This window comes from Leucoraja erinacea, chromosome 5 (genome assembly GCF_028641065.1).
Source record: "Leucoraja erinacea ecotype New England chromosome 5, Leri_hhj_1, whole genome shotgun sequence".
Lineage (NCBI taxonomy): Eukaryota > Metazoa > Chordata > Chondrichthyes > Rajiformes > Rajidae > Leucoraja > Leucoraja erinaceus.
In genome coordinates this window covers 46,829,571-46,853,401 of record NC_073381.1, presented here as the reverse complement: position 1 = coordinate 46,853,401, position 23,831 = coordinate 46,829,571, and the positions used below count along the sequence as shown (strand labels likewise).

General features: G+C 42.5%; 1 protein-coding gene across 1 annotated transcript in view; it reads left to right on the top strand.

Moving 5' to 3' along the window:
* The first annotated feature begins 846 nt into the window (after positions 1-846).
* Positions 847-23,831, top strand: part of LOC129697193 (retinitis pigmentosa 1-like 1 protein) — a 33,907-nt gene continuing 10,922 nt past the window's right edge. The window contains exons 1-3 of the mRNA XM_055635515.1: positions 847-1,485; positions 10,012-10,660; positions 14,700-14,874. Of these exons, the coding sequence (XP_055491490.1) occupies positions 10,031-10,660; positions 14,700-14,874 (805 nt within the window). The 5' untranslated portion in view covers positions 847-1,485; positions 10,012-10,030. The remainder of the gene's footprint in view (positions 1,486-10,011; positions 10,661-14,699; positions 14,875-23,831) is intronic.

The window sequence follows — 23,831 nt, the reverse complement described above, 5'->3', positions numbered from 1 at the left end:
CCCTTCTACTAATTTTAATTTACCTGCATATTGGATAGCTAAGGATACATAGAGAAGTGTAATAAATTAATTCTTACTTAATAGGTATTGAACCTTTGGAAAAAATGTTAAAAATAGAGTGAAAATATAATACGATCCATATTTTGTTAAAATTTCCATAACCAATAAAAGAAAATCTCAGTAAGTTTGCTTTGGTTTAGTCAGGCAGCATGAATCTATGAAAAGATTAGGCACAGATGTGACTTTTAAAAAGTGAAAAGTGAATGATCTACACTGCCTACAGAATTTGTATTTGAGGTTGTCATGGAGAAACTGGTATTGTATGGGTTAATTATGGGTACAGATGTCACGAGCAATAATCTACTTAACTCACAAGATAATCTACTTGGCAGGCAACCAGCAAAGAAGAAACTATTATGAATTTGTAAATTAGGAATTTATTAATTTAGACGATTACTTCACTGTATTGTAAGAAGTAACACATTATCGTAAGCAATTGTAAACTTCTGCAACTTGGAATTGCTAAGGCTGTTACAGTGTACAGTTTTTTTTTTGCTACGCTTAAAATAGAAGCTTAGTTTAGCTCTAATTTGGATCAGTAGCCACATGGAATGAAATCTCACCGGAGAAAACACTGCCTTCGAAACTGAACTGAATCCTTAGTTAAGGTGAGTGGAACTTAAAATTATAGCAATATCTATACAATGTCAGAATAATTAGCAGGATTAGTTCTATTTTTGATAAGAAATGTGGCACTGCAGTTGGGGTAACTGTGTTCACAGTTCCGGCAACTTGTATTCAATACTTGCCCCTTGGGGCTGCCTGCGTGCAGTTTGTGCATTATTCCTGTGACCGTAGGTGTTTTCCCTGGAGTGCCAGTTTTCTTCCATGTCCCAAAGACGTGCTTGCAGGTCATTTTGCCGACTGAATTGCTCATCTCACACCGCTTAATTTCCTATTACACTCCTACACTTGGGCAATTTAGCTCAAGTGTAGGAGGGTAATAGTAAATCAGGCGGTGTGAGATGGGCAATTAAGTCGGGGAATGGGACCAAAGGTATGGGAGCTGGCGCAGAATTGATGGGCTGAATGGCTTTCTTCTATGTCTTAAAAAGATATGTAGCATGATAATATACTTACTGCATTGCCTTTACTATTCATGTTATAATACATACACAATACATACACAAAATGTTTGCTGTAATTTTGATAAACTGGGTTTATGTGTTAATGCTGCTTGTTAATTACAATATTCATGGGTCTAGGTGCTTTTGAAATCTGTACTGGGAGATTAGATGGTTTATAGGTCTAACTCTGGTATTAGAAAACTGATTAGGTCCACATGATTGTCCGCCATGTTGAAGAATACAGCTGGGTTTGCTGTCACTTGAGTATTGCTCATGACAGTGAAGCTCCTCATGGCAGAATGAAGCACGACAGTTTATTTTTATTGCAAACTTGCATGAATGGAGAATCATGTGTGAAGTAAGTTGCACTGTAATGTGTCATTTTATCAGTATTTTACAATCTTCTGTATATATTTCTGAATTTCTTGCTTTGTTTAATTCATGTGAGTATTATACACAAAAAATGATATGAATTAAATATCATGGTCATGATACCACCTGCATAACACAATGGAAGTAATTCATTATTTTTTTTGCCGAGTGAGTCTTAAAGTTGTTTTACAATGCAGTGTATAATCGAGAGTCTATGCTTCACATTCATGAAGCCAATTTAGATTAGAAATAAATTGAATTTTGTTTAACTCTCTGTCTCTTGATATTTAAATTTAGAACACTATTTCAAAAGCAAACCTTCATTCTTGCTGCAAAATATGATAGGTCAAAATGACAAAATAATCTGGATAATATAACCTGTTTCAGAAGTTGTGAACATTCACTATGTTATACTTATACAATCTTTGTAAAAGTCAACTTTTACTATGTTAACTTAAATGCTTGCCAAGATAATTTGTTGATAAAAATGGTGTCTAAGTACCTCGGGTTGGATTTATTGATGTGGGAAGAATTGTGCTGAGTTGGTGGAGAGGTAGACTCTTTGCTGAGCACATCCAGTAAACCTTGCCCCAGCTGATGCTAGTTTGGAGATTTTACATGCACTATAACTGAGTTATCTGTATTGTCAAGTAAGCACTCTCAGAAAGAGACTTGGCTCCAGCATCTGTCATGCTACTTCTTGGATAACAGGACCACAAGAAAATATAAATTAAGCATTGCTGCTTTGGATAAAATTGCTCTTTACATTGAAATCCCTTCTTCAGCACCATTTGTAATGTTAGACCTTGGTTATAAAACCTGGTTGGCATGGATGCGTTGAGCTGAAAGGTCTATTTCCATATTGTTTGACCCTATGAAAGGAATATATAGAAATTGAATAAATTTGCAATAAAAATAATGCACTTAGCATCTTGGGTTTATATTAACCATGGAATCGATGATCCATAACTCTCCCTGATATTTCTTAAAACATTAGAATTTCCCAATCTTGAATGGAGATTTCATGGGTTTTCAAAGCAGGGAATGTGAATGAATGAACGAATGGATAAGTTCATTGGCCAAGTATTCACAAACAAGGAATTTGCCTTGGTGCTCAGTGACAGTTAGGAATGACACATAAAACATTAAACATTAATAATAAAACATTATTGATTAAACATGTGAATTAAATAAAATACTAGAGCAAAAGGATTTGGTTCTCAATTACAGATTTTGGTTATTGAGTAGAGCTCCTACTCGTGAAAAAAAGCTGTTTTTATGTCTGACTGTGGCAACTTTGACAGTCCGGAGTCACCTTCCAGAGGGATGTGATTCAAAGTGTTTGTGGCCAGGGTGAGAGGGGTCAGAGATTATCTTACCCGCTCGCTTCCTGGCCCTTTCAGTGTACAGTTCATCAATGGAGGAAAGGTTGCAGCCAATAGCCTTCTCAGCTGATCGGACGATTCGCTGCAGCCTGCAGATGTCGTGCTTGGTGGCTGAGCCAAACCAGACCATGATGGAGAAGGTGAGGACAGACTCTACGATGGCCTTATAGAATTGGACCATCATAGCCTGTGGCAGATTGTGCTTCCTCAGCTGCCACAGGAAGTACATCCTCTGTTGTGCCTTTTTGACTGTGGAGTCGATGGTGGCCCCCCATTTAAGGAGATGATGGTTCCCAGATGTGACTGTGGTGTTGTTGATGGTGAGTGGGGTGAGGGGTGAGGGGCGGGGAAGCTCTCCTAAAGTCTACTAACAATTCCATTGTCTTATGAGCATTGAGCTCCAGGTTGTTGCGCTGGCACCAGGACACCAGCTGTGTCACATCCTGTCTGTAGGCAGATTCCTCCCCATCCTGGATCAGTCTAATCAGGGTTGTGTCGTCCGCAAACTTGAGAAGCTTGTCAGAGGAATCAGTGAAGGTGCAGTTATTGGTGTAGAGAGAGTAGAGGAGAGGGGAGAGTACGCAGCCTTGCGGTGCTCCTATGCTGAGGGTTTGCGGGTCCGAGATGTGCTTTCCCAGCCTCACATGCTGCTTCCTGTCTGTCAGGAAGCTGGTGATCCACCGACAGAGGGGTTCAGGCACAATCAACTCGGAAAGTTTGGAGTGTAGTAGCTCTGGCACAATGGTGTTGAATGAAGAGCAAAAATCAACAAACAGGATCCTCGCATAGGTCCCCTGGCGGTCTCGGTGCTGGAGGATGAAGTGCAGGCACAGGTTGACTGCGTCATCCACAGATATATTGGCCCGATATGCAAACTGCAGAGGGTCCAGCAGGGGGTTTGAGATATATTTCAGTTTGGTCAGCACAAGCCTTTCAAAGGTCTTCAAGACTACAGAGGTCAGTGCGACAGGCCTGTAGTCATTAAGACCAGTGTTCCTTGCTTTTTGGGCAAAGGGAAAATAGTGGAGACTTTGAAGCAGGCAGGGACAGTACAGGTTTGCAGGGACTGGTTGAAAATGTCTGTGAAGACCGGTGCCAGTTGTTTGGCACAGAGCTTGAGAGTAGAGAGGGAAACATTGTCCGGTCCTGGAGATTTCCGGCTTTTCTGTCAGCTGGACAGAGGAATGAAGAGGTCATTTAGTTCCTCAGGACTGTTTGCTTTCTTTTTTGGCATTTTACCATCTTGCATGCTGGCGTGACAGGTAATTCAGAGTGAGTGGCTGGGCTGATGGAGGAGCAGCAACAAGGGTGTGGCCCCGCTGCCAGAAGGAATGTCCAGGCTTCTGGAGGTCCAGAACCAAAGGAGTTTTGTGGCTTGTGCAGGAAGGAACTGCAGATGCTGGTTTAAACTGAAGATAGACACAATAAGCTTTAGTAACTCAACGGGACAGGCAGCATCTCTGGAGAGAAGGAATGGGTGACGTTTTGGGTCGATACCCTTCTTTGGCTTGTTTGATTAATCGCCACTTGTCAAATCTGGGACATGCTGGATAACAGACCTGGTTATCATATATTTAAGACAAGAGACAAGACAAGAGACATTTATTGTCACATGCACCAATTGGAACAGTGAAATTTGGGGTCTCCATATAGCCATACGAATAAAAAAAGAACAAAACACGATAGTATTTTAAACATAAACATTTCCTGCACAGCGGAATCAAAGTTTCCTACTGAGGTCAGGCCCAAAGTTCAGTCATCCTCCTCTTTGATGTTCTTTGGTGTACACCCATGGTCTGGGCCTCCCGAGCCCTCTGCAACCCTCCGCAGTCGCCGCTACGGGTGGTTCGATGCTCGCCGGGATGATGGAACTCCGACGTCGGAATGGGAGAACAACCTCAGTGGCTTGGACCTCTGAATTGGCCACTTACTACCGGAGTCCGCGGCTCCCGAAGTCCACAGGCCGCACTGAGCGGAGACCCACGCTGGCGGCCCTCGGCAAAGGGCCCCAGGGCACCGCGATGTTGAAGTCAGCGCCGCACACGCTGGAAGCTCTTCAAATCACAGCCCCGCGAAGTTGTTGCAGCAGGCCCAGCACTCCAGAGCTTCAAACTGCGATCCCAGGTGAGGCATCGCCCGCTCCGCGATGTATCCAACGCTGCGGACGCTGCTGGAGCTCTGGTCCGGTCCCCGGCAGGAAAGGCCGTGCCAATCCAGTTGGTAGGCGGAGGGAGGCGAGGACGCGACTCGGAGAATAGTCGCATACTCGCCAGGAGGTGACTGGGAGACAGTTTCACCCTTACTCTACGACCCTCCTCCACATAGAAAAACTAAAGAAACCTCCTCAACATACTTTTAATGTCTATCCCTTAATATCGTGTTATCAAATCTATTGAACTCTGATTTTAACTCAATCGCCCAGCATCAATTTCCAGGATTGGAAGGCATTTCCTACCTTCAATCTCTCTCTTATTGTAGATGCATTTCCTAATTCCATTTGTGAAAAGTCCAACTATAATTTTTGGACTATATGCCTCCCTATTTCCGATGATCAACAGAAATAAATTATTTCAACCAGCTAGTTATTTCTGCTAAATATCTTGAAATTTAAATGATAATCCTCAGTTCTTAGGAAATCTCAGAATCACAGAATGATTGTGGGATAGAAAGAAGCCTGACAAAGAGTCCATACTGACTCCATGTAAGAGCAAAACACAACAAAGTGCTAGAGTAACTCTACGGGCCAGGTAGCATCTATGAAAGGAATGGTTGGCAACGCTTCGGGTTGGGACCCTTCCTCAGACTGAGGGAGTGCGTGGAAGTGGGACAAAGCTTGGCAAGTGATTGGTGGATACAGTTGCTGGGGGCAGGGAGTTAATTGGCAGATAGGTGGACAAAGGCTAGAGATGAAATTGAAAAAGATCAGGAGAGAAGGGAAGTGAAATGTAAAGCCATAGGGAGGGATATAGGTGGAAGAGGACATGAGAGGGGATGGGGAAAAGAGGGTTGGGATAGTGATTGCATCATGATGTGTGGGTGGAGGGGGGGGGGGTGTATGGGAAAGAGAGGGGGTTACTTAAAATTGGAAAATTTAATGTTTGTACAGTTGTATAATTGGATTTTAAGTTACCCAAATGGAATATGAGGTGCTAAAAGATATTGATCACTCATCAATTGCCAGATTTTGTCCAGCCCTGACTTCTTTCCAAAAGTTTCTATTCCCCCATTACAGTCATTCTGAAGAAGGGTCCACACCTGAAACATCGCCTATCCTTTTTTTACACGGATGCTGTTACTCCTGCACTTTGTGTTTTGCTCAAGATTCAATTATCTGCAGCTCTGTGTTTCTATGTAACAGCAATCCTATGTAATAGCAATCCAGCTAGTCTGATCCTGACCTCCAAACTCCTTCTCTTTAGATATTTGTTCAGTACTCCTTTGAAATCCCCAATTGAATTTACCTCTACTATGGGTAATACCTGGTAATACATTCCCAACCCAAACAACTAGCTTCCATCGGTGGTGCTGTTAATGTCTGCCTCTGCCTACAGTCTGTTTGTCTTTTTATCTTTTTTATTTTTAGTATGTTTAAAGTATGTTTTGTTATTTTTAGTATTTTATGGGGGGAGGGGGGTAGGGTAAGGGGGAAACCGTCCTTCAGTCACTTCCTGGCGAGGATGCGACTATTATCCGAGTCGCGCCCTCGCCCCCCTCCTCGCGGCCTACCTACTGGATTGGCGTGGCCTCTCCTGCCAGGACTGGACCAGAACTTCAGCAGCGGCGGCGCAGCACTGGATACATCCCGGAGCAGGCGATGCCTCACCTGGGATCGCCGTTTGAGGCTCTGGAGTATTGGGCCTGCAGCGTCGGCATCGCAGAGCTGTGGTTTGCGGAGCTCCCAATGCGGGCGGCGCTGACCAACATCGTGGAGTCTCCGCCAGCTCGATCTGTGGACTTCGGGAGCTGCGGACTCCGGTGGGAGTGGCCGATTCAGAGGTCCAGGCCGCTGAGGATGTTCTTCCGTTCGACGTTGGTGTTCCATCGTCCACGGCGAGAGGGCCTGAACATCGGGGCGCCCGTAGCGGCGACTGTGGGGGGCTTGGGAGGCCACGACCACGGGTGAACATCGGGGAACATCAGCGAGGAGGTTGACTGGACTTTGGTTCCTTCCCTCACAGTGTGGAACTTTGGTGCCACTGTGGGGATGTTTGTGTTGTGGGCTACTGTTCTCTGTTTTAGTTTTTTTTTATTCGTATGACTGTATGGGAAATAGCATTTCGTTGTCTCTTACTTGAAGACAATGACAATAAATTGAATCAAATCAATCAAATCATTAAAAAAATGTCCTCATGTTACGTCGGTTCTTTCGTCAATCACTTTCAGTCTACGATCTCCAGTTCTTCATTCTCAACCCCAATTGAAGCAGATTATTTCTCTACTCTGATTGTACTGCGATTTAAATACTTCTATCAGATCTCCTGGCAACCTGGTTGGTTTCAAGGAAACAGTACAAGCTTTGCCATAAATTTACCTTAACTCACTCTGACCTGAAATTATTTTACTAAATCTGTAAAGTGTTATGCCCTGAATCTCTATTGCAATACTCCAGTTGTGGCCAAAATAGTGTTTTATAGCTTCATCATGACTTCCTCACCTTTGTATTCTATGCCCTTTTATATAAAGCCCAACATCCAGATTACTTCTTTAACCAATTTCTCAACCTGTCCTGCTACTTCCAACACATACTCCCAAATATCTTTGTTCTTACAAGATAACTTGCACACTCTGCCTTACATTGTCACATCTCATATTTCCTACCAAAATATAAATCTTCAAATCCGTATTAAATTTCATCTGCAATCTATCCATTCATTCTACCAACCATCTACATTACGTTGAAGTCGATTGCCATTTTCTGTGCAGATCACTATAGCTCAAATCTACTGAAAATTGTGCCCCATACATCTTTATCCACATCATTAGTATTGACTAAGAATACCATTGTATAATCTTTCCCCATAATAATCTGCCAGCTGCTTAGTTCTGGACATAGTCCAACTGGGTTTTTGCTTAGTTGAAGCACATTTTTCCCCTTACCCTTCAGTCCTCTAGGTATGAGCCAGCATTTCATTAGCCTTTTAATTACTTTCAGTGTCATCCCTTTGGACTTTCATTTATTCTGCTATGTCACCATTTTAAACATGCTCTGCTCTGTCCATATTAGGTCTAAAAGGATGATCTTGCATTTGTGTGTGTTAAAATCGACGTATACATAAACGAATAAATAAAACATTTTAATATATGAGGATATATAATAAATCTCCCAATGGGTCGCGACCAAATGCAGACTGAGCGATCGTTCGCTGAACATTACGTGATCTCCCGGTTGCCAAACATTTTAACTCCCCTTCCCATTCCCATACTGACCTTTCTGTCCAGAGTGAGGCCACACTGGAAGCGCAACACCTCGCATTTTGCTTGGGTAGCTTACAACCATGAATATTGATTTGTCTAATTTCAGGTAACCCTAGTATTCCCTCTCTCTGTCCCTCACCCACCATAGTCATGCTGCAAATATCACTGTTTGTAGGTATGTTACAAAACTTACCTTCAGCGGCGCTGCAGCTCTGCCACTGGCCGTGTGCGCGATTTTGGCGCCTTTTTGGGGGGGCGAAGGGCGGGGTTAAAATGCAGTTTTCTCCTACCTGTCCTGGATTATATTTCGTTGGAGTGCAAACTTTTGCTGAAGAATTGTTCTGACGGGCGTTCTGTGAATTTTTTTTTTAAATCGCCTGACAAGTTCAGCGCAGGAGTAATTTAAAAATCAGTTTCTAAAGCCGTCAACGCCGACAACGGGGACGGATTTCACGTACGGGACAGGTAAAGGAAAGCCGTTTATTTTATGTATAAAAGTGCTCCTTAAGATGCCTTTAATTCACATTTTACGTTGCGAAACGTTGATTTTTTTCCCCCATACGAACCGGCAGTATTTTTCCTGCCGACATGGGGTTTAAATTCACCGCAACCGCAACGTTCAAATGATCGCGTTCCTCAAAAACCCACTCACAAGATGATTTAAATGACCATTAATTTACAGGAATTAAACACAAAATTCCTTCCATTTGGCTTATAAATCCATGACAATGAGATTTAAAAATCATGTTATATTGTGAATTCTTGTGTGTATGTTATTTGGACACTTAGGCTATTTATAAATGTTGATCGTTTCTTAAGAAATGGATAGATGTTTAGATCTAGTAATTGAATTATGTAATTAGCTACAATTGGGTAACTAACTAATATTATGCTTTAATTTCAGGTCATCCAAGTAAGATTGTTTCATATTTGTTTCAGAATGCTTCAATCTATAATAACTGAACATTTCTTTCAGTTCTCTTAATTTTTAAGAGTTATGGGGTTTTGACTGTCGTTGATCACAGCTTTTGTGTTAAGTCAATGGAAAAGCAATAGGGAACAAGATGCTAAATTCCGAGTATGAAAATTGCCATAACATTTTTAATACTGAAGATACGAAAGTGAATTAGGTGTCAAATTAAACTTCATTTCATGCTTTATCTGATGGGATAAATTGCAGACTTGATTTTTAAAACCTCAAAATTTTGTAACATTGCTACTGGTTGTATCCCTTCATTATCACCTCCTTCACTGCCAACAATGGACCACTGTGAACTCCTTGGCCATCGGTGCCGGCTCTGATTTGTTCTGTACCGTTTCATACCTTTAGTTCCCCTCTCCCCTGACTCTCAGTCTGAAGAAGGGTCTCAACCCGAAACATCACCTATTCATTTTCACCAGAGATTCTGCCTGACCCACTGAGTTACTCCAGCATTTTGCGTCTATCATTGGTGTAATCCAGCATCTCCTATTCTTTTCTATACATAGGTTGTGGGGACCTGTAAGATTGTAATAACCACTCTATCAAAATGCAAGTTAACTACTAGTCTATAAGGAAAGACCCTCTAGTATGAGTCAACAATGTTCAAAGAGGAGGGAAATAAATCTTAATATTAACTCTTAATTAAATCTTTCTCTAAAACATAATGCAGTAGGAACTATTGTTTTTCATTTAGGAGCCAGGAAATGTAATGATGTTATTATGTTTTCAGATTTGTCTGACAGAGCAAGATGAACCAGGCTTCTCTGGGTTACTCTTCTATTGTTTATCCTCACAACTCTGAACAGCCTCTGCCTTCAGTTTCCAAGGCCACTAACCTGACTGAGGTAACTCCAGCTAAGAAGATAACTTTCTACAAGAGTGGTGATCCACTGTTCACTGGTGTAAGAATGGCCATTAACAAAAGGACATTCAAAACATTTGACGCCCTCTTAGATGATCTCACCAAGAAGGTATCACTTCCATTTGGTGTGCGTATAGTGACAACCCCTCATGGCGTTCATAACATCAACACTTTGGAGCAATTGGAAGATGGAGGCATGTATCTCTGTTCGGATAAAAAGCATGTCAAACCAATCAATTTGAATACAGTTGGAAGAAAGCTAACTGCACGGCAGGGCAATAACACAACTAATACCCATCAAAATATTGCAAAGAGGGCAAGACAGGAAGATGGACAAGTGCATCGTGTTCATGCAGCGCATAAAAAAATAACACTGATTAAAAATGGGAACGTTGGCATCCAATATTCAATTGTACTACACAAAGCAAATATACACAGCTTCAGAAGTTTTCTCGAAGATATCTCTGAACTCATGCAGTATAATGTGACCAAACTTTACACAATGGATGGAAGAAGTGTAAGTAGCTAATTTGTTCCGTCACAGTTTTATAATTTAGTGTTGCAGTGTATATCGTTTATGTGTTTAAAGGATCAAACAGAATCAAAAATAAATATTCGTGATGGAATGAAACAAAGAAAGCAGCTCTGCCGACTAAGTCATCTTGTGTTTGAGTTTAGTGTATTGTCACATGTGCTGAGATACAGTGAAAAGCTTTTGTTGCATGCTAACCTAATCCGATTCATTAATCAGCAACTAATACTTTGTTTCACCGTTGGTGCTGTTTCTCATTTTTCAGGGTTAGGGCACAAGGGATAGAAGTGGGGAATTTAGTTTATTTTACCATTGACATTATAGCTCCATTTACTAGTCTTTTTGCTATTTCCTTTAATATCTTCAATTGACAGAAGGTAAACAATCTCACATCTGAAACTAATTATTGGCAAGTATGAATTGGCATATGTGGAACTTCTGCTACTCTCTGGACCATGCTTCCATTCTTGTAGAAATAGTCATGCTATTACATATATTGAAAACTTCAACAAATCATTACCCCATATCTATTAAATTTGAAGTTTGTATAATCTCTCCTTATATGTTGCATTCCTTCTCATTGCACGCCCAATCCAGGTGCTCAATCTCCGAGATATTTTCCATTTCGGTTGAGATTTCGCTTTTCTTTCTAAGTATCCGCTCCTCATTTCATTTCGTCGTGTTGAAGTGCACGTTTTAATCAAATCCTCTCCCCCCCCCCCACTCCACACCCAGAATCCTTCTTCCAGATATAATTTTAGCTCTCCATTCCACATCCAAAGTGTGGGAGCTCAAAATATGTGGTCTCGCCACACACAGTAGTCAGAAAATAATAATATTTTGTCCTTGTTCAATCTTCCAGATATGAAGCCCAGAACTCCATTAACCTCTTTCTATACTTTCTACTTGACCTATTGAATGTTTACAGCATTTTCTGTTTTTGTTGCAAATTTCCAGCATCTGCAATTTGTTTTAATCTTTATAGCATTCTCGATTCTCAAGTATCAAGTATCAAGTATCCTTTATTGCCATTCAGACTTTTCGGACTTTTCAGTCTGAACGAAACTTCGTGCCTTGCAGTCATAACATAAAATAAAATAACAAAGCACACAATAAACACAGATTTAACATCCACCACAGTGAGTCCACCAGGCCCTCCTCACTGTGATGGAAGGCAGAAGTCTTAAAGTCCTTGTCTCTTCCCTCCTTGTTCTCCCTCTGTGCTGTGGCGATCCAGGCCGCCGATGTTGTGATCCCACCGGGTGATAGTAAGTAAGTCCCACGGCTGAATCCGAGCTCCGTGAATGGGCCGGTGCAAACTCCGCGGTCCGGGGTGGTCGAAGCTGCCGCCCTCCAGTCCAGCGGACGAATCTGTTGTTGCGGGAGCTCCGGAAAAACAGGTCACCAACCTGTGACCTGCGAGCTCCTGATGTTGTCGTCCACTGGGCCCGCGGCCGAGGCTCCGGTCGGGTCGCTGCCGCCACAACGCCACCACAGCCCCAAAGTCGGCCAGCCTCGCGTTGGTAAGTCCTGGCTGGCTCTGCCTCCGGAGCCTCAAGGTCGGTCCCAGTTGGAGGCCGCCCGCTCCGCCATTAGGCCTCAGCGCAGACGGAGACGGAGACGGGGGATACAACAAGAAAAAGTCGTATCCCCCCCGAAGGAAGAGACCAAAAACATGTTTCTCCCCCCCCCACACATACACAACCTGAATAAACTAAAATGAACTAAAACAAGACAAAAGAAAACATAAAAAAAGAAAAGAAAAACAACGGACTACAAGCGAGCCGCAGCTGCTAGGGCAGCGCCGCCACTTCTATCTTTTAGCTTTTCAGTTTGTAGAAAATACTCAGATCCATCTTTTATCAGTCCAAAGTGGATGATCACACCTGCCTGCATCAAAATCCATTTGGCACAGTTTGACTATTTTACTTTCGATTAATGTCTTTGTAATTTAATGCTTCTAGTTATACAGCTTACAACGCCAGCTAATTTGCAACTCTGGCAAACTTGGATATGTTGATATCTTCTGAATCATTTATGTGAGTGGTTGCAGCACCAACACAAATCCGCATTGAACAATTGCAGCCACATCCTACCTATCTGAGGAGTCATAGATAGATGCAGCCCCTTCGGACCACCGATTCAACCACCCATGAATCCTATATTAATCCATCTTTGTCCTTCCCACATTCTCATCAACTCCAATAATTCTATCTCTTATCTACACACTAGAAGCATCTTACAATGGCCAAATTAACCAGCCAATCCACACATTTTGGGGATGGGACCCGGAGGTGGCCAACGTAGTCACAGGGAGAACATGCAAGATCTGCACAGACCGTGCTCAAGGTCTCTCGTGCTGTGAGGCAGCAACTGCTTCACTGTGCCTCCATTATTATTATTACTATTATTTATAATTATTAATTATTGTCTCTTATTCATGGGGTCTGTCCCCAACACTCAGATGATTTCCTGGCCAGGTGAGTAAATTCAATTCAGTGAGTTTAATCTTTGGGTGACAGTCTTATCTGCACAAATTTATCAAAAGCCTTCTAGAATCCTATTTGGATAATGTCAATAGCCATTCCTCTGTATTCTGATAAACTATTTTCCTTGTTAATCATTTGATGTACATATAAGCACCTACTTCTTAACTTTCCATGTTTTGGTTGCAAGAATGTGCAAATGCAATCCCTCAACTTTCACAACTCGGTAGATCTAGCCTCTATAAAAAATGTTATGTTCTTTCTTGCCACCAGGCTGGATAATTTCACAACCATTCACAACTGATTTGTATTGCTTAGTAGTGTCTTTTCATGCTGTTCAAGCTTGTTTCCCTATCTAATTTTGTGAACTTGCAAATTTGGATGTATTGGAGCAGAATTTGCAGTCAATTATGAGTTACTTGTTTTTCAGTGCTGCCGAGAGAAGCTAACTCCATCCATCACAACGCAATTCACAATGAAACATCATTATGTGTTGGGAACAGCAGATTAGGACTTGCCCACAAACAGATGAATGTTATTTTGATTAGCCTAACTCTTCTGTCAAGGCTGTCAAATTATTGAATGTCTCTTACATTTAAAATGATTCGGATTACTAAATAGTAAAATATATTACAATAAAAATCACTTTAAACAGGCTTAAAATATTGAAATAAACTGAAACAATAAAAAAATACATTGGAAGACACTGAATAAGACACGAAACATCACCGATTTCTTTTCTCCAGAGATGCTGTCTGCCTCGCTGAGTTACTTCAGCATTTTGTGTCTATCTTCGGTTTAAACAAGCATCTGCAGTTCCTAAAGATTTATAATTACCTTAATCTTACGTTGAGAAGATCAGCAATGTAATCAGGCTGCACTTTACTGGAAAATTAGGAAATGAGCTTAAAAATCAGTGGACTGGGCACTATCCCATTTGGGGGACCTCCACTGGACAAGAATTTCATCTGCCGATAATGTCTCAGGTCTGATAAACCCATCAAAAAAGCAAGCTCTACTGCAGTAACTAAACAAGATATTAATTCCAGAAGCAAGCAATTACTTTTCCTGATAGATAAATATTTTACACCCCTGTCCTCTGCACTTGGTGGCTCCTAAGTGCCAGGATGCCAATTTCACCTTAAAATATTCGATATCCCTGTTTTACCACCAGAGAATTTGGACCTACTCTCTGGGTTTAAATCACTTTAAACTTTGTATAGTATTTTGGATAAAGTAACTGGCATATTAAATGTCTGGGTAGAATTTTGCACTATCGTCCATAAGCATTAAAAAAAACACTCCATTATGTGACAATATCATTTGGTGTTGGTGCACCAGCAGCTTCTTCAGTAAACTGGATAGGGTGCACAGTCTAGAGGCTTTGGATGGTGGGGAAAGAGAAATGATTGAACAATAGTTGTTCATTCATTGAAGGTTAATCATTTTGTTTTAAAAAAAGCTGCAATAAAGTGTCAGCGCATTATACAGGGAGACACTGTTTTAACCTGAAGAAAGATCATGCTTGTTTGTTACAGATTGGCACCTTGCAGGCTCTTCTTCAAAGCCCTAATGTGCTGGTCTGCGTTGGATCTGAAGGTTTCAAACCAATTATGAATGAAGATGTCAGAGGACCATCTGAAAAGCTGCCAGGTGTGCCAAGGAGGACTCGGACCGAAAGCAATAATGATTCAGCTGATACCAAGAAAAACGGTTAGAAATTTTCCCTTTCAATTCATTTTTTAAAAGTATGAAAATAGAATGCAACTGTTGACAAAAAAATAAACATTGTAGCAGTAACAATCAAGACCATCAGATTTAATTTTGAAGTAGTTCAAACAATGGTCTTGAGTGTAAATTCCCAGAAAAATCACTGGTGCCCTTGTCTTTTAGCTAACTATGTAGAATTTCACACTAAATTTTGTTTTGATAAATTACCTGAATATGGGAATTGTACACTTGTTGTAGTTTCAATACTGGGCAAGTCAACAGTTCTTAAAGAGTTGTGATCATATTTACCAGAAAATTGAGTCTATAATGCTGGATATTAATGATTGTAGTTATCACCTTGTTAGCTATGCTGCAGTGAATATCATGGTCCATTTTTGATGTTTTCTCTGCTTATTCTAAGATCAAGGGAGGGCTGATCACTGGGTAGTCTAGCCCAGGCAAATGTAAGCGGGATGTATTGGATAGACAAGATAACTGCTTCCCTCAACTCACAGCAAGATCCTGCTATTCTCTTCCTCTTCCCACAATAATAATTTCTGGAATTTGCCCACCCATCCATTCCTGTAGCCCATAGCCCTCAATTGCTACCATTTGTTCAAAGCTGCCTCCACAAGCCCTGAGCTGAATTATTCTGCCACGTGCTAATATTCCCATACCTTGGATAGGTTGCCATTTTGGCGAGCGGAATGCCGCAGCAGATTATTTAACTGAGACCTTGCTATTAAGTTCAGCAGATCTTCCACATTCCAATCTTGTTGTGTTGTCTTGGTGGACTAGTCCATATTCAGGGTCTCTGCGGCCAACCTAAATGAGCATGCCACTGTCGGCACAGACTTTCTTCATAAGTGATTAGAGGACTGCATGTCAAAGCAGTCAATCTGAGTATTTCCTAACTGGAAACTATGGATGAACCATGAGGTCGATTCACATGTGAAGTCCCAGTTTGTGGCGTTCTAGTCAGATGATCCTGACCTGTACAGGAAATGTAGGTTTGACCTTCGTAAAGACATCAAGGATGCCAAGAGAGAATTCTGAACCAAGTTAGTCAAGTACACCACTTGGACACCCGTCGATTGTGGCAAGGCTTACATGCTATAATGGGTTACAAACCAAAGTCGGGCAATGCAGCTGGCAACAATGTATCCCTCTCTGATGAGAATGCTAATCTGTGAGTTTAGAAGAGTTTGCCCTCAACTCAAACTCGTAGCATGGTCGACACGTGGTCCTAGGAGGTCACTGGAACTCTCCTTCATGCTCGAGGGTAGTTCCCGCTTATTCGCGCCCTCTGCTCAGTCGCGGAAAATGTTTCAGCATGTTGAAAAATTTTCTGCAAATAAAATTTGGTCGGCATGTTTCTTTTTAACTTCTAGTGCAGTGGAGTGGGGTCGCTATTTAGTTACAGGCAGTCGAAGGCAGCCGTAGGCAATCTCCTTCACTGACTGGGCATTTTAATTGGCTCATAGGAGTTTTCAGGACGAGAGAAACCGACCAGTAGGTAAAATGCCCGCTAAACTTTATTAAATGTTGTCTGACCTTAAAACCGTCTCCACTCCTTCTCCCCCCCATCCCTCCCCATCTCTCCCTGTCTCTCCCCTTCTCTCCCCTTATCTCCCCCCTATCCCCTTCTCTCCCCGCTCCACGCTCTCTAAAGGACTTACCGTACACTGTGCAGCCATCTTTTACCTTCCTTTTCATCGCGGTGAATTTCAATGTGAATTTCAGCCGGGGCTCCCTCGCTTTCCCTGGCCCCCGCCTTTGCGATGTGTGTGTGTCTGTGTGTGTGTGTGTGTGTGTGTGTGTGTGTGTGTGTGTGTGTGTGTGTGTGTGTGTGTGTGTGTGTGTGTGTGTGTGTGTGTGTGTGTGTGTGTGTGTGTGTGTGTGTGTGTGTGTGTGTGTGTGTGTGTGTGTGTGTGTGTGTCATGGTCAGTCGATCCAGCTCGCGCGTTTCAACACGGACGGGAATCGATGCAGCTCCAGGTTTTTCAGGCGAGTCCCCGCGAGCTTGAAGGTCAAAGACACTCTTGTGAATTAGCGGATTAGAAGGCCGCAGTGGGACAGCCCCTTTACAGTGCTTGCAGCACTGGAGAACCGGATTCAATCCCAACTATGGGTGCTGTCTGTACGGAGATTGTACGTTCTCCCCGTGACCCCGTGGGTTTTCTCCGAGATTTTCGATTTCCACCCACACTCCAAAGACGTACAGGTTTGTAGCTTAATTGGCTCGGTGGTATAAGTGTAAATTATCCCTAGTGTGTATATGGTAGTGTTAAGGTGCGGGGATCGCTGGTCGATGTGGACTCATTGGGCCGAATTATGCCTTAATGACTACCATCTGGTGGCTCTGACATCCCCCATCATGAACTACTTCAAGAGACTGGTCATGGTGCACATCATCTCCACCCTCCCACATTGCATGGAGCCACTGCAATTTGCCTACTGTTGCAACAGGCCTGTGACAGATGCCATCTTTCTGACACTAGATTCATCCCTGGAACATTTAGATAATAAAGATGCCTCGGTCAGACAGCCATTTATTGACTATTGCACCGTAATTCTAATCAAAGTCATATCCACAATACTGGGCCTAAGATTCAGTAACCCCCATCCCCCCACTGCAACTGGGTCCTTGACTTCCTGACTCGCAGACCCATATTAAGGATAAATGACAAAACATCCACCATGATAATATTCAACACCAATGTACTCCCCATACACTCACAACCGCTCTAACTCTTTCTACCAATTTGTAGATGACACCACCAAAGGAAATCCAGATGAGACAGAGTACAGGAAGGAGATTAGAGGGCTTAGTAACATGGTGTTAAAACATAACTTCCCCATCAATGACAGCAACATTCAGGAAGTGCAGTGGAGTACATCCCCTTGTCGGCATCAATGGCACTGACGTGGAGTTAAGGTTCAGTCTTCATCATTTTAAATGGTACAACAAACTTCAGGGGTTGAATGACCTTTTCTTCTTCCTTATTAGTATTTTTCTATATTCATGGTTATCATGAAGAAATCAATAGACAATAGGTGCAGGAGTAGGCCATTCGGCCCTTCGAGCCAGTACCGCCATTCAAGGTGATCATGGCTGATCATCCCCGATCAGTACCCCGTTCCTGCCTTCTCCCCATATCCCCCAACTCTGCTATCTTTAAGAGCCCTATCTAGCTCTCTCTTTAAAGCATCCAGAGAACCTGCCTCCACCACCCTCTGGGACAGAGAATTCCACAGACTCACAACTTTTTGTGAGAAAAAGATTTTCCGTGTCTCCGTTCTAAATGGCTTGCCCCTTATTCTTAAACTGTGCCCCCTGGTTCTGGACTCTCTGAACATCGGGAACATGTTTCCTACCTCTAGCGTGTCCAAACCCATAACAATCTTATATGTTTCAATAAGATCCCCTCTCATCCTAAACTCCAGAGTATACAAGCCCAGCCGTTCCGTTCTCTCAGCATATGACAGTCTCGCCATCCCGGGAATTAACCTTGACCTAAACCTACGCTGCACTCCCTCAAAGAAAGAATATCCTTCCTCATATTGTGGGACAAAAACTGCACACAATACTCCAGGTGTTGTCTCACTAGGGCTCTGTAGAACTGCAGAAGGACCTCTTTGCTCCTATATATCGACTCCTCTTGTTCTAAAGGCCAACATGCCATTTGCTTTCTTCACAACCTGCAGTACCTGCATGCTTACTTTCATAGACTGATGAACAAGGACCCCCAGATCCCGTTGTACTTCCCCTTTTCCCTACTTGACGCCATTTAGATAGTAATCTGCCTTCCTGTTTTTTTATACCAAAGTGGATAACCTCACATTTATCCACATTAAACTTCATCTGCCATGCATCCGCTCACTCCCCCCACCTGTCCAAGTCACCCTGCATTCTCCCAGCATCCTCGCAGTTCATACCGCCACCCAGCTTTGTGTCATCTGCAAATTTGCTAATGTTACTTAGAATCCCTTCATTTAAATCATTGATGTATATTGTAAATAGCTGCGGTCCCAGCACCGAGCCTTCCGGTGCCCCACTAGTCACTGCCTGCCATTCTGAAAGGGACCAGTTAATCCCTACTCTTTGTTTCCTGTCTGCCAACCAATTTTCTATCTACGTCAGCACTAGACCCCCACTATCATGTGCCCTAATTTTGCCCACTAATCTCCTATGTGAAACCTTATCAAATGCTTTCTGAGAGTCCAGGTACACTACATCCACTGACTCTCCCTTGTCCATTTTCCTAGTTACATCCTCAAAAAAATCCAGAAGACTAGTCAAGCATGATTTTCCCTTCGTAAATCCATGCTGACTCGGACTGATCCTGTTACTGCTATCCAAATGTGCCGCTATTTCACCTTTTATAATTGACTCCAGCATCTTCCCCAACACCGATGTCAAGCTAACTGGTCTATAATTCCCTGTTTTCTCTCTCCCGCATTTTTAAAAAAGCGGGATAACATTAGCTACCCTCCAATCCACAGGAACCTATCCTGAATATATAGAACATTTGAAAATTATCAGCAATGCATCCAAGATTTCAGAGCCACTTCCTTATGTACCCTGGGATGCAGACCATCAGGCCCTGGGAATTTATCAGCCTTCAGTCCCAACAGTCTACCCAACACCATTTCCTACCTAATGTGGATTTCCTTCAGTTCCTCCGTCACCCCAGATCCTCTGGCCACTAGTATATCAGGAAGGTTGTTTGTGTCCTCCTTAGAGAAGACAGATCCAAAGTACCTGTTCAACTCATCTGCCATTTCCTTGGTTCCCATAATAAATTCATCTTTTTCTGTCTTCAAGGGTCCAGCTTTGGTCTTAACTAATTTTTTCCTCTTCACATACGTAAAGAAGCTTTTACTATCCTCCTTTATATTCTTGGCTAGCTTACCTTCGTACCTCATCTTTTCTTCCCATATTGCCTTTTTGGTTATCTTCTGTTGCTCTTTAAACATTACCCAATCCTCTTGCTTCCCGCTCATCTTTGCTACGTTGTACTTCTTTTCTTATTTTTATACTGTCCGTGACGTCCTTTGTCAGCCACGGTCGCCCCTTACTCCAGTTGGAATCTTTCTTCCTCTTTGGAATGAAGTGATCCTGCACCTTCCGTATTATTCCCAGAAATACCTGCCATTGTTGTTCCACTGTCATCCCTGCTAGGGTATCTTTCCAGTCAACTTTGGCCAGCTCCTCCCTCATGGCCCCATAGTCCCCTTTATTCAACTGTAACACTGACACCACAATTTACCCTTCTCCCTCTCCAATTGTAGATTAAACTTGACCATATTATGGTCACTACCTCCTAATGGCTCCTTAACTTCAAGTTCCTTTATCAAATACGGCTCATTGCATAACACTAAATCCAGAATTGCCTTCTCCCTGGTAGGCTCCAATACAAGCTGCTCTAAGAATCCATCACGGAGGCACTCCACAAACTCACTTTCTTGGGGTCCAGTACCAACCTGATTTTCCCATTCTACCTCCATGTTGAAATGTCCCATAAAAATTGCCTTCGCTACATGCCCATTTTAACCCCTCATTCAACTTGCACCCTATATCCAGGCTACAGTTTGGGGGCTGTAGATAAGTCCCATTAGGGTCTTTTTACCCTTACAATACCTTAGTTCTATCCATGCGGACTCCACATCTCCTGTTTCAATGTCACCCCTTGCAAGGGGCTGAATTTCATTCCTCACCAACAGAGCTACCCCACCCCCTTTGCCCACCTGTCTGTCTTTTTGATTGTAGGTATAACCTTGAATATTCAGTTCCCAGCCCTGGCCCTCTTGCAGCCATGTCTCTGTAATTCCCACAACATCATACTTGCCAATTTCTAACTGAGCCTCAAGCTCGTCCACTTTATTTCTTATACGCCGTGCATTCATATACATCACTTTGACCTTGGTATGCACCTCCCCTCTCACACCGCTCGCAATTGGCCCTGACCTTACTCTCTTATCCCTTCTCGAACTTTCCTTCCCATAAATTTGAGAGTCTTTTCTAACTTTTCCTGCACTAACTTCCTCTTCAACTCCTTATTGTCCCAATTTGTCAATCCCTCCCCCCCACTATTTAGTTTATCAGAGACATTGCAAAATGATTTGGGGAATGGTCTATGGGTTAAAGGACTTTGGTAATTTGGCTGGACTTGAGAACCTAGGATTATTTTCCTTGGAACAGAAAAGGTGAAAAACGAATCTGATTCCAGACAAGTTGAACAAAAGAGAAGATTATGATTGGTAGAAGGTGTAGGTCCAGATCACATTGATTCATTGTTTGCCAAAGAACCAGGATGAAATGATGAAAATCTTTCTCGGGCAAAGAATTGTCATAGAAATTAAGTACCTGTAACATTGGTGGAAACATATTCAATCATCGCTTTTAAAGGACAATTGGATGGACATTTGCTGCAGACAAGATTGCACAACAATGTAGAACGAGCTGGGAATTGGACTGAAAATGTTGCCTTGTTACAAACTTGATTCAGGCTGATGTGGTCATAGAATGGTACAGCATAGAAATAGGTTCCAAAGACCCACCACATCCATGCATATTTATGCCAATCAATTTCCCTGCATTAGGCCCATATCCCTCTGTCTTTCCTATCCATGCACCTGCACAAATGCCTTCCACAAAAATGGTACAGTATCAGTCTCTTCCACCTCCTTTGACAGCTTGTTCCAGATAATCCTATTTGTGAATGATTTATCTCTCAGAGCCTGTGCCCTGGGGAAAAGACTCAGATTACCTATTTCCCTGGTAATCATGTACACCTGCCAGTCTCCAGTGAGAATAAAGAAAGCCTACCCAATATTCCTTGTGATTAAACACATTTCTTACATGATGTTTCTATAATTCTCAGAAAAACATAGAACATAAAATAAATCAGAGTACATAAACAATGTGAAATTTATCAAATTATTAGCTACTAGGAATTAAGTGAATTTGATGATACAGTAATGGAAGTTTGATTTTGTTTTTCAGTGGTAACAGCAAGGAAACTCAAACCTGATTTGAGTTAGCCTGTTAGTAATTTATTGTTCAAGTGTTAAAATAGTCTTTACTGAAGAAAGTAATTTCAGATGGGAGTTTGGAATCTCAATGTTCCTTAAAGTAGACCTAAACACAATGAAAACAAAAAGATGTCCGAGATTGAAAGAACATTATTGCGCTCAAAATCTATCGCATTGTAAACACTTGCAAGGTTTTTAAATACCTATTTACATTTATTGTGAAATACTCAAATATATTATAGACAACAATGCAAAGCTCTTTCAAGATTGCTAAGAAATGTAAATTCATCCTAATATGCATGTTTTAATTAATTCACCTATTTATTTTTACAAAATGCCATGTTAACAGATGTAACTTGTTCTTTGTCAGCATTAAGTTCATCTTAATAGTTACTAGGTCTCATTCCCCAAGGCAATATTCCACCAAACTGCGCATGAGCAGCTGACGGACTCGCACAGCACAGGCACGACTGCCGCGTTCAAAGTTGTGACGTTGACCGCAGAAATTACATTAAAGTTAATAAAGTGAATAGAGGACCCATGGAGCTGTTTGTAAAATAGAACAAAACTTACCTGTGGAGCCATTGGTCCCTGTAGTGAGGCCAGGCAAGTACATGCCGAAAAAAAAACAGCGATCTGAAAATCAGCAAAGGCCCCAACTGCGCACGTGCGGATACCGGGCCCACTGCGCACATGCGGGGTGACGGGGTCATTTGGTGTCACTGCCACATCGACGCCAATCTCAATTGCGACGTGGCTAATGAGCCTCCCCCAACTGCGCAGGCGCGGCCGACAAGTGGGAGCACTGTTGTGTTAATTTAAGTTAAAAGTGTCAATAACTTGAAAAATATAACATTGATCTGAATGAAACTTGGCTAATGCGCATCACAGGATAATGGTGAGTAATGTGGGCCTAAAATTGTAGCGCTATCGTGTACTGTTTTTGCGGAGTTCGGGAACACACACACATATATACAAACAAACAAGATGAGAGTTTTAGTAAAATATATACAATACCAAGTGGGACCCATTGGGTCCCTGTCACATGGATGGCATGGTCCCCCAACGCAACCTGTTCCCCTAATACAATATTCGACCACACACCAATAGCCCCCACGGGATGCCTGGTCCCCCAACGCAATATTTCACCACTCACCCACTCCCCCAACACAACCTGTTCCCCCAACACAACCTGTTCCCCCAACGTAATATTCCACCACTCACCCATAGCCCCCAACTGCGCAGGGGAGGCTCATTTCCCCTTATTCACATTCCCTCTTTTAAAATTAAAAACAAATCCAATTGCACTAGCTGCCACTTGCTGCCAGGGCGCAGTGTCCTGGGATTTGCAACATTGTAGCAGGCAGGGTTACAATCCCATTGTAACGTCATAGCTGGAACTGCCACTGAAATCTCGTCATTTTTCTCAAAGTGTGGTTTTGTAAAGTTAAAAATGTGAATAACTTGGAAAATATAACATCAGTCTGAACGAAACTAGATACACCAGTCCACAGGACAATTGTGAGTAAGGTGGTCCAGAAATTGTAGCGCTATCGTGTACCATTTTGGCGTAGTTCTGGGATCACATGGCCAGGCATGCACACACACACACACACACACACACGCACACACACACACACACACACACACACACACACACACACACACACACACACACACACACACACACACACACACACACACACACACACACACACACACACACACACACACACACACACACACACACACACACACACACACAGAAAACAAACAGATGAGTGTTTCAGTACTATACTAGACCAAGTGCAGACCCGTGGGTCTGTTCCCCCAATGTGCGGTTGCGGGGGGGGGGGGGGGGGGGGGGGGCATGTGGCGTCACACACACTAACTACCACCCCGCACACATGCTAACTACTCCC